An 11,902-nucleotide genomic window follows, 5' to 3' on the forward strand; every position below is an offset into this window, starting at 1 on the left:
GCGTCGTTCGTGTGCAATTTTTTTTGTTACTTTCCTGGCCGAAGGCCGTAAATGGTTGTGAGGGGGCGCCGGAGGCACCCCCGAACAACCCATAGTTATGTATATGGACATGCATAGCAGAATAGCACCATGAAGCAGCCAACAAAATTACCTCAATTAAAGAGTACAAATTAAGATTCTGTGTGTGATGATTGCAGTGAAAATGACGATACTACCAGTTATACTAATAATGTATAAATTAGTGATAAATATTGATTGCCATAAAAATAGCATCATCACACAATCATAATGAACATTTTCAAAACTCCTTTGGTAAATATATTACAGTCCTTCCAAATTACATTTTCTTGGAAAGTTAATTTTCATTCAGTGGACTACAATCAGATGCTATTCATCTAAACCATGACTGACTAGAATTATGCTATTACACAGCAGGACCCCAATGATTTTGAATGACCCCTTCTCAACAGTCGATTGATTATTATTTTACTTAGTAGGCTTGTTTACTCAGGAAAGCCTCACCGAATCCCATTACTATTTTTAGGAGGATCCCACCAAGTTTTTCAAGTAGCAGACGATGATTGATATGCTTTTCAATTAAGTAATTTGTGTCATTTTCCAAATTTGTAAAATTTGGACCATGACACAGCACGCAATGGCCAACTCTTCTGAATGACATCGTCAGATCTTTAACATCCACTGTGAAGCAGACGGTGCGTATTTTTAGGATTCACGTTAAATACACCCGCAGTATTAACCAGGCGAATTGTGAACCTCTGCAACAAGCAAAAAACATACTATCGCTATGTATAGGCATCGAAATATAATCATATTTGCTTTATAATTTCTCCCTAATACCTACTATAATTACCCAGGAATGTATGTCCTTAACACTCGTGACGTCACTCCACATCGACCAGCCCCCCTAATTAATATTCATGAGCAGGTGACGTCCTCCAAATGGACACCCCCCCCCCCCCAATTCCGAATAATTAGCGGCTGACGTCACTCCACATGGGGGGCCGAGGCGCCTCCTCCCCCCTCCTCAGCATCAACTCACAACCCTCACTGCAAAGGTAGATCCCTCACGTCACACGATCTCCGTAACGCTATTGAGACATCAAAGTAAAAAGGACGTCATGATGAACAAGAGATTATAACCTTAAAATAAAATAGGTCTGTGTCACCGCGCCCTTACAAATTGCACACGCATTAATGCAATGAATATTACGTCGCGGTCTGCTTTTCGCTTGCAAGTTTCAGATTTACTGCAATACACCCGTCCTTGGACGGGCAAAAGGCTAGTCATTTATAAATAAATAGATAACCCTGTATACTTATTACAGTTTTCGTTCATAGTTTGCAACATGTGTGGAGAAGCACAGCTGATCACCTGCACACTCCTGCAGTCACACGTAAGCCTTAGTATGCGAGCTAAATGACTTAGGTATACGTATAAAGAAGCACCTTGGACAAGACATGCACACTCGTGCAAAAAGTGATACATTGTAAGTGGGATGTTTGGTTAAGAGAGAGAAAAAATGCTCAGCTCTCAGCGATCTATTTAATATTATTTTGGAAACACGATGGTTAATTGTATTACTAGTTGCTGTATAAGTATACCTTAACATTGGCCAAAAAGAGACCAGTTAATTTAATGCAGAGTACTGTAGAGAAAAGTGTCACGGTCTTAACTAATGAGTTTTTACAGGAGCAAATAACATTTTTAGCTTAATATGATTTTATTAAGCAATAGGATGATTATACACTTGAAGCAGTAAATGTCAATGAAAATAGAATGCAACACACTCACAAAGAGTGCGAATAGGATTGTAGTGACATCAGGAATGTCAGGGATGTCACTGCATGGTGCCGGCCTGAGAGGGCCAGGGCACGCGATGCACTGTCATCGCATACACCCTGTGGGCGGGTGTAAGAACCATCCCTAGCGGGGCTTGGTGAGCGCTGGATAGCGCGGGAACCACGCATAGCGTGTGGTGGGGGCTCCCATGAAGGGGAGCGGGAGAGTATCAGCCCAAGGGCAGGATTGCCCCGGGCCATGGCACTCTGGTTGACCCTGCAGACACGTGATCTTGAGTGTCCATAGAGAGGCCCCCAGGTGGGGGGACTAGGGGGTGATCACGTGTCCAGGGAGAGCTCTCGAGAGGGAGCGAGAAGGCTCCAGAAGGCGGGCGGGGCCAAGGGCGGAGGGGGGATATAAGGTGGGTCCCAGAGGGGGACCGGGGTCGCTGCATTCTACAAGCTGAAGCTCCACGTCCACCAGCTGAAGCCTACATCGCAAGCTGGAAGCTATATGTCTTCGAGGCAAACACGTGGTCGCGGACCCGACCCTTCGTGGCAGTAACTCCTCTGTATAGAGTAGTTAGCTGGGTGGTCACCACCCTAGGCTGTATCTGGTGAAGGGGCAGTAACCCCTTCATGTTACGGTGTTACAAATAAATGTGTTGCCTCTAAAGGTACAACATCTGCGACTCAGTTGGACTCACTACAGGATGAATGAACAGCTTCAGCAGTCCTATTTAATAAAGTTCACACACCCACTATCCTAAATGGTTTAGGTTAACATGACTTATTACCACATTTTCAGAACAAAAAATATTAGTGCACACACAGCTGACTACAAGACTGGGCCCTCTTAAGCCAACAGTTACTAACAAATCCCTATTCCCACGCATGTCCTGAGAAGGTTGATAGATGCCGAACACGTTATCCAAGGACCTTCTGGCCCAATTGGGATTCATGTCACCAAAGCCTGTCAGTCTGATGAACTGCTTGTGTATTTCCTTTTATTCCTTCCTCCTTAATTCTGCATTCCTCAAACTTGGCTACAGATTGTACTGTCGTACCTGTGCAGCATTCCCTCAGAATTTGAATGTGGTACGTTGCCAGGTGATACTGGGAGTCAGCAGCTCATATGGGTTGCACAGCCTGTGTGAATGAAGCCAGCAATGGCTGACCCAAAAACACACCCGTGAAAACCCTTTGATTGAATCAATATTGATCATCCTTTTAACGACACATTTTTTTTACAACCATTTCAATTAAATTTACTCACTCAAGTGGCCTGTGTGAATGAAGCCAGCAATGGCTGACCCAAAAACACACCCGTGAAAACCCTTTGATTGAATCAATATTGATCATCCTTTTAACGACACATTTTTTTTACAACCATTTCAATTAAATTTACTCACTCAAGTGGTAATGTTAAAATTGCACTTTTAAAAATAAAGAAATGTAAGCCGTTCCAAAAAAATTACCCCTATGACAACAATTTTCTGCATATACAAAAAAGACTATTGGCCTTACATTCGATATCAAACTATAAAGGCTGCCTTCCAGAACGTACTGACATAATCCACAAGCTTGAGCCAACCCACCTGCTGGGCTCGATAAAGGCCCATCACATGAAAACGCCGGTTAAAATTACTTCTGGACAGAAGCAGCAGCTAATATGCATGTATTGCTCTATTGCAATAATTAAGACATTCGTTAACTGGTAACGAGCCAAGCATTAATGACTGAAGTGAAAACTAAATTCAATAGCAGCCTCTTCCGGCTGACAAAATGGGATATATCTCCTATATAGGTCAATGTTTATGAGAAACATGAGTGCTAATATAGCTTGAGAATAACATTTAAAACAATACACTTTTCCAAGAGAAATCCATTTTATGTTGGGTGTTATGTCAATGGCAAGACAATTTCAAATCCATAAAAACCAGATCGTACTAAAAGTTGAGGATGTGACAGCATTTGTATTTCAGGTAAGTCCAGTTTCGTCACATTTTAGCTGATGGGAGCGCTCCAAAGCAAGTGTGACTGAGGCTGTCCCAATAGACTATGGTCTGAACCTTAATCTTGTTTGACTGTAAAACCAGTTCAGATAATTACCTTGAAATATGCAACAGGCATATTCCAGTTCACAAGCCACTCTCATCCTCTACAAGCAGAAATAATTTTAAACATCACAAAGTACAAGTGCCCCCCTTCCGACTACAAGCTAACATCAGGACTCAAGATAAGTGAAAATACAACTTTTCATTTTCTGTTTGTTACTTTATTTCATGTTGCATTTACTACGTAGTATTTTTTAGTGTTACATGCAAATCTACAATATTTATTCTTAATTATGAGTTTAACAATGCTTCCCTTTTTGTTGAACCGTAATACATTTCATAGCACCGACCATATGGGCATTTAAATAAGTACATTATTGTTCCAACTTATTAACCTTTGACTTTTGAACGGGTCTCGGGAACAAATTAGGTTCCTAACCCGAGGACTGCCCATATAGTAAAAGGCCACTTATGAATTCCAAAGTGGAACAAGTTTCAAGCACAAATTATGGCTAAGCAGTAAACAGTATCAAACACATCATAAAGGATTACACATTTAAACATAAACTTCTCATACTGCATAGAGTTTAGTTTAAGGCACAAAGTTAACTTTTGATTCAAAACACCACCAATGAAAAAGTCTACTTTAAAATGTCCATTTATGGAGATTAAACACGGTTTTTTTAAGCCAGTGGAACACATGCAATACAAATTTTTTAACACGGGTACTGAGCCTTCTTGGAAAATCAAAAGTCTCAGCTATGTCCATATATACTCGATACTTTATATAATTCACTGCTTTCATCTTTTCCCTTTACTTGTATGCTACATAGTAATCTTCTGATGCCACGATCTTTTCAAGAGAGAATACCTTATGGACTAAGAGCATAATGTATGGCATCAAACTAATGAACAGTAAACCATTCAACATCAAAACCATATGGTCTAGTACTGTCAGGAAAGCACTCATGTTTAAAACAGCAGGCCTAATATATAACAAATTTAGCATATTTATATATTTTCATGACATGGTCTTACAGCAACTCTTCTAAGAGCACCCAACAATATGAGATTAACTAAAGGCAACACCAGAACTGCATTTTAATCTCACTTGCCGATAACCATCAGGACACAGTACACATATTAGTCTAACTGCTGACCCTGTGTGTACATCCCAGGTCTTCATATTTGCCACGCAAAACAGTCCCAACCCCCACTGGGTGTCAATGATAAAACAGGCACTCAAGGACAAACAGCGAGGGAGGTGGCCTCTGAACATCTGCTCCTGAGGGAGAAAACAGAATTTGCCAGTTCACGCCTCTAAACTTTGGCCAACCCCAGCCATCATCATACCCATGCCATGGTTGACCTGTCTATATGTTACAATTACAGCAATACACCAATACAATTGGACTGCCACACATAAAATTAATTATGCTTGCATTTTGTGAATGTTAAATCTGAGCTTTTATATCCCTGCAAAAACTGGAAATGTGACAACTAGGAGCAGAAACAGGTGCAGTTTTGTAAGGTGGGTGCGTGCAAGTCTTTTTCATCCAAAAACTCAGCACAGACTTGGGGAGCTGGGCTATACAGCGTTAATTTGCTTTCGTATATTAAAACAAAACCCAAGATGTATTGTTCTTGGTAAAAATACAGGTGTGTTGTAAATTCTACATTACCTTAAGCTAATATATTTCCCTATGATCCACAATTATTTTCCATAGAATATCTAACCACAAAAATATACACTTACCATACTATCATGGATTAATACTTTAATATATTTAGTTGTCTAACAAAAAAAGCTATTTGTAATATTCCAGCAGATAGCAGACAGTGCAAAGCTCAAGAGCGATCAATGTTACATTTTTTAGAGAACAGAATTATTGGCTACAACACAAACCAGCACGCTTGCTGTCACAGCATGGGAAAAATTCCATGTTATATTGCTAACGTGGGCTGGACACATCACAGCCCACATCTGAATGAAAGCTCTGCAAGCTTGGCATTAATAACATGCCGATAGGCCAGTCACATGATATGTTTAGCTTCTAATGGATGTGTGTTTCACATGCAAATATCCAAAATGTGCAATGCATTTCACAGATGTGGTGCATTAAATCCAAACATTAAAACCTCTAAACCATTTTCTACACTTTGCACTGAAGTGTAACGATGCAAAATGGTAGTGTTTCCAATAGTTAGCTCGAACTTGCATGGTAAGCAGAGAAGCAATTAATGTTTTTTATATTTGCAATCAAACATTTAAGGTTAATTTGATACTGAACTGTATATGCGATTTAATTTATTTGTAATGGAGTACTGTATTAAGTCATGTTTTTCATACTACATAATTCATAAAATATATACATGTCAATTGCATAGGATATAATAGACTGCACTACTGTAGAAGTATATACAGCCTGCCTATTAGACTGAGGTCTTGACCAATTCGAACCCGTTAAATCGAGGGCGGAATCTAATTTTCAGTTCAATATAAATGATTAAGGAGTGCAGTAACAATGTATGAATGTATTATTGATATTGGTACGTGGGTAGACTTGGTTATTTCATGAACAATCAAGTACTGGCACACCGGTTGAATCGGCACAAGTTCACCTTTTTAAATCCTTTATATTAAGTTCGCTTGCGTGCTTGCTTGCTTGCTTACGACCGTGCAAATCTTTCGTTCGTTTTTTAACCCACTTCCCGTGATCCAATCGAGCTGACATTTTGCACACAGACTCGTTGTGCGAGACAATTAATGTTCGTGAAAATTTTTTCCCAAAATTTTACACTGTTTAGGGAAAACAAATTAAATATTTAATTACCAATTGCTTAATACTGGCAGACAATCATCTGACCCATAGGTGGCAGCCATCTCAAGCCAGAGGACGAGAGGACTCTAGCCGCCACGCATATAAAGGATTTATAGTGAAAAACTTAGTTTTTAAATCCTTTATTCTTCTTCCTATATTGTTGCAGATTTTTTGGAAATTATGTATTCTAGGATAGAATAACTCCCCATTTTCTCTTTATTGTTCAATACAATACTTTGCTACCTGATGCGAAACTGACAGTGCAAATGCGTTTTTATGATTACGGTATAACATTTGATTAGCTAGGAAAGCCTCAATGATCTCAAACACTATTCAGGAGGGTCCGATTATGTTTTTTTTTGTTGTAAGAAAAATAAGCGACAGTGCATGTCACCAAGCTTACCTCAGCAGCAACTCCTTAGGAAGCTTTCTGTTAATAGCGGCTTCATCACCACCATTTGAAAACATCTGCTTACAAACATAAACACAAGTACATACAAATCTCAAGTCTGATTGGTTGAGTCAACAACATGCATGTACAGTATACAAAATATAACCTGTTGCTTAAATCGTTATGGTAACCCAAAATGCCAAAACACCCAACCAAAATAAACTATTATACAGGATAAAATCTACTTTCGTATGCTCAAAGCTAAAATCTCTACAATTTCCCATAATTGGAGGGGACCCAAGGACTGAGAGGGTGCAACCATGTATACCAGTTATCGCACAAACATTTAACCACTACAGAAAAAGATTTGAGCATACGAAAGAAGCCTTGGTCCTTAAGTAACTGTAATTTTGTTGAACTTGAATTTCCATTTAATAACAGGGTATTAACAAAGTATCAACATGGGCGGATGTGCCTAACTAAACACCGTCTAGTGGATATGTATACACATGGCAAAATACTTTTAAGGCTTGTGAAAAAAATAACAAACATTACGTTTGGGAAAGTAATCTTACAATAAGGCTTATATCTACTGAGTGCAGCTAAATTCCAGATTTTAAAGCAAAATCAATGCCAGTCAAGTCCATGTTTGTTATACGACAGGATTACATTGTTATTCCACCGAGATGAATACAATGTTTAGAATTGCAAAGTGTTTGTTTCTAGTGGTTATTACTGCAGCCAGTGGGATTTTAATTTGGTTACGAAATCTTTGCACTGGCACACAATGTCCCACCCATGCCTATAATGTTGGGGGGACGATGAAAAAAGTAAAATGGCCGAGGAATGTCGAGTTTGAACCAACTATACTGATGCAGACACAAAGAAATAACCAGTTAGAACCTCCAGGCTACACCGACACCTACCCAGCGACACAGCCTGCATGTGAACACCGCCTTGAAATAAAACCAACAAGATACTATTTGCAGCTACTGTAAGATGAAGGAGAAACTCTTTCCCAACAAACTTAGACACTAGTAACATATTTACCTCTAAGTGCAATGCACACAATATCTTTTTATCATTTCAAGACAAACGACTGCCAATGCCACTTCAATGTTCAAATGATGAGGGAGAAAGAGTCAAAAGGGGTCCTACACCATCAGCTGACTGATGGTGTAAGGATGCATGGAGGCACTGTGATACACCAGTCACAAGAACAAAGACAGGGCAGATGAAATAACTGAAAAGCATCACGGGCTAAGCAGTGGACAGAAACAGAGTGGAACTGGTGGTGATTGGTTTGGGAAATTAAAACATGTACGTTCGTGAGAAATGTAATGCATGTTTATGCGGTTGCAGACATGTCTGTTTATGGTTGTGCATCTACGGCTGTGCTAGAATGGAGGTGTTTATGATTGTATATTGTGACATTGGTGGTAGTGGCAGTTGCATCAACTGCATTAATAACAGTAGTGATTAAAGAGTTGAAGATGGTGTTGGTAGTTTTGACGATAGAGGTAAGAGTCGTGCCAATGCTGCTGATGGTTGTGATGATATAAGCAGCGGTAATTACGAATGTATGGGGGTGGGGTAAATGTAATAGCAGCAATGTACAAACAATGTGGTAGTCCAGGTAGTGACAGTAGTCGTAATACTTAAAGAATGTGGTAGTTGTGCCGACAACTACAGCCGTGGCAGAAACAAAAACAGCAGCATATACTAAACAGTGATGATTATGCTGACAGGGGCTGTGAAGATGGTGATGGTCTTGCTGGTGGGGGGGGGGACAGCATGAATAAGTTGCTCTGCGAGATGTGAGTACGACCCAACGCAACGAAAGTCGCTGTCCCCCACCACCTCCACCGTTTCGACCGACCCCACCAACATCATCCCCAAAAAACCCCTCGCACCAACCACTTTCACAAATCTCACGTAACCCCACGGCGGTCCAATCAACAATTACACAACCGACAGCCCACCAAATCAATACAAAGCCCACCGCCTCCCACATCCCCATCCACCACAACTCCGCCTACAAAGTCCACCATCGCACCAAATCCACCCACCCCCTCCCCAACCATTGTCCCCACCAACTCCACCAGTCTCTCCAAAATCCATCCGCTAACACCGACGTCCTCCTCGTATCGGCTCACCTCGAACCTGCTCCGTGCCACGCCGTTGCAGGCCATCCCGCAGCAGGCCGGACCCTCGTCCCCACCACGGGGCCGGAGCCGCCCGCTCAGCGCGCACAGGACGCTCACGCACATGCGGGCCCGGCAGTCGCCAAACACCGCCTCCCTCACGCACAACGCACACAATCGCACACCAAAACACCACCAACAACAACAACATAGTCGGTGTTATTATCATCGTCGTCGTCGTCGCCGCTGTTGTTGTGGCTGAATAAGGCGAGAGGCGGGGGAGAGAGTGAGCGGAGTGGTGGTGGTGGTCGTCTCTCATGACATTCGCTATTACACCTCGTCGTCGTCGTTGTTGTTGTCGTCGTGAGGGTGAACGATGATGATTCTCCTCCTCCTCTCGTTATCGTTCTCTCCTCCTCGCAGTCGTCGTTGTTGTTGTTGCAGCCGTCGTCGTCAGCTTCGGCCAAGGCCGACGCGCCCCGCCATTGGAATCCCTAGCGCAGATGCGCTCCTCCCATTGGCCCACGCGAGCGGGCATCCGGCTGGTCCAGTGGGGGGCGGTGTTGGTTAGCGCCGTGCCAATGCGCGCTACCAAATGTGAAGGCGGGGAGGAGTCGGCCACGGGCGCCCGCGCGCGCGCGCGTTCTGATTGGACGGACGAGGTTCGGAATCGCTCGGCAATATCCGTAACGGAGGGCGGCGGGGGCGGGGCTCTGGGCTCTGGGTCACCCCCCCCCCCACTCCTCTCTCCCTCCCCCCACGTTTCGTGAATGGGCATTTAAACTTGAGTCGTCGTGTCACCTGGGCGCGTCGATTCTTACGCTCGCGATCGATAGGCTGGTCCGTAAGTGTGCTTCTCGAGATCTATTAACGCGTGCGCCGTGTGTGCAGATTGTATTTTAGGAACAATGGGACGACGGAGACGGAACATACCCGGAAAGACTAAACAAAAGCAAAGGAAAAAGTAGTGATTTGAGTCACGCAAAACGAACCGCATCGTTGTGTTCTGCATCGACAGGTGCCTATTTTGAATGTAAAAAAAATGCACAATGGCCAGAAGTGTGGGTGAGGTGGTGGGGTCCTGGGACGACTGCGGGGACGTGGTTGCTGGAGGCTTATTCGAGCGCGTGGGACACCACGGCGTGTCTGAAACTATCATTATATCATGGGGCACTGTATCTGCACTGATGATGATGAGCTTAAGCGTGACATCGAATATTGGGAGGGTATCAGGGTATTATTGTAATGATGATCCCTCGTAATGGAGAATCAGAATCGTCATCTATGGTTATATTATCAGTGGGGTTGATTAGACTATTTTTACTACAGGTGTCATGTAAAGTGTCCTGGTTAATCTCTCACCGATTGTGAATTATTACAATTACTCTTGCTTACCCATGAAATCCACACAGAGTCCCAATACTTTTATTCAGGCGGGTCACGCCATGATTTTGGCAGTCGGAGGCAATGTTGCGATATGTAATCTTAATTGAGTCATTTGCTGGTAATTTTTACAATTTGACAAATGAGAAAAATGAACTGCGCATGCCGCTAGGCGGCTCGGGGAATCTTTAATTTTAATCACGGACAGTAATAATGAGGGTGTCTGCTGGATTGGAACCGTCAACCTCTGCCAGGCCATGTCACCTTAATGATGGTGAAACCGATATAAAATATAATACCGTATTGGGCGCCTCGTTAACAGGTGGTCGTGGGTTTGATCCCCACCCTGACACCTGTATATTTGGATTTTGCATGTTCTTTTTTTCTCCGGTTCCCTCCCTTTTTGCCTCCACATTTAGAAACATGCTTTCAGAGTATTGGCTGCTATACATCTCCACATGATAAGTCACTTCGTCGAACTATCATGTGGCCAGGTCGCTTCTGAAAAAGAGCGAAATAGCTCAGTGGGTCTTTCCTGATAAAATACAAATAGTTGACATATATGTAATTTGCTGGCACAAAATGTCACATTTGCAGCGCTCTTCTTAAGGCTGGTGGAAAATTCTCAAACTTTTGACATGCCAGCATAGGTCATAGGGGATATAGTTTATCAAATGAGGCTCCGTGGCTTGAAATTATGGTTTCTTGTGTTTTCCTTTTTACAAAGCAAGGTGTAAAAGTGCATAGATATGGATGTAACCAGAGTTCAATTATAATAACTAAATACAGTAACTTCTAGATTTGAAGCTTTCGTGACTGCAAGGATTCATATTCTTAGGTTTTTTTTCGGTAAAGTCACGTGACTTTACCGAAAAAACCTAAGAATACAGTAACTTCGTAGATATCTGAGAATGCCACATCGATCACATTGATGCCATGACATAAAAGGGACTGAAATGAGAGGTTCAGTGGTCATGTCGTGGGTTTTAACGTAAAAGGGTTGAGAAGTTGTGATGCAATCCTCCAAGGAAGTACTGTCACGGCGTGCCATTTTGCTTTTGTTATGGCCACCCTGTGGGCACACGAGGACGGTGATTCATCACTGGCGATGAGTGATGATTATGTAGGACGGATCGGGTTAGAGGGAGAATGAGAAATGGAAAAAAAGAGTTTAAACTTCTCACCTCTTAACATTCCACGAGAGGTTGTGAGCAAGCCAGTCAAGTAGAGTTCACAACACTTAACATTTAAAGAGAACGCCAATACTGTAGAAATCAGGTGAAATATGTGCAACACACACATTAT

The 11,902-nt window shown here is 42.3% G+C and overlaps 1 protein-coding gene across 2 annotated transcripts in view; it reads right to left on the reverse strand.

The window, feature by feature from the left end:
- LOC133345063 (F-box/LRR-repeat protein 20-like) overlaps positions 1-9,709 on the reverse strand; it is a 32,713-nt gene extending 23,004 nt beyond the window's left edge. Inside the window, exons 1-3 of one of the 2 annotated variants that reach the window (XM_061555471.1) lie at positions 9,551-9,709; positions 9,227-9,367; positions 7,083-7,147 (exon numbers count right to left, since the gene is read on the reverse strand). In XM_061555471.1, the coding sequence (XP_061411455.1) occupies positions 7,083-7,147; positions 9,227-9,340 (179 nt within the window). In that variant the 5' untranslated portion in view covers positions 9,341-9,367; positions 9,551-9,709. Of the gene's footprint in view, positions 1-7,082; positions 7,148-9,226; positions 9,380-9,550 lie in introns of both variants that reach the window. The other variant, XM_061555472.1, reaches the window with a different exon arrangement.
- Between the last annotated feature and the right edge of the window lie 2,193 nt (positions 9,710-11,902).

Source organism: Lethenteron reissneri, chromosome 21 (genome assembly GCF_015708825.2).
Source record: "Lethenteron reissneri isolate LAM-NWPU_2019-01 chromosome 21, ASM1570882v1, whole genome shotgun sequence".
NCBI lineage: Eukaryota > Metazoa > Chordata > Hyperoartia > Petromyzontiformes > Petromyzontidae > Lethenteron > Lethenteron reissneri.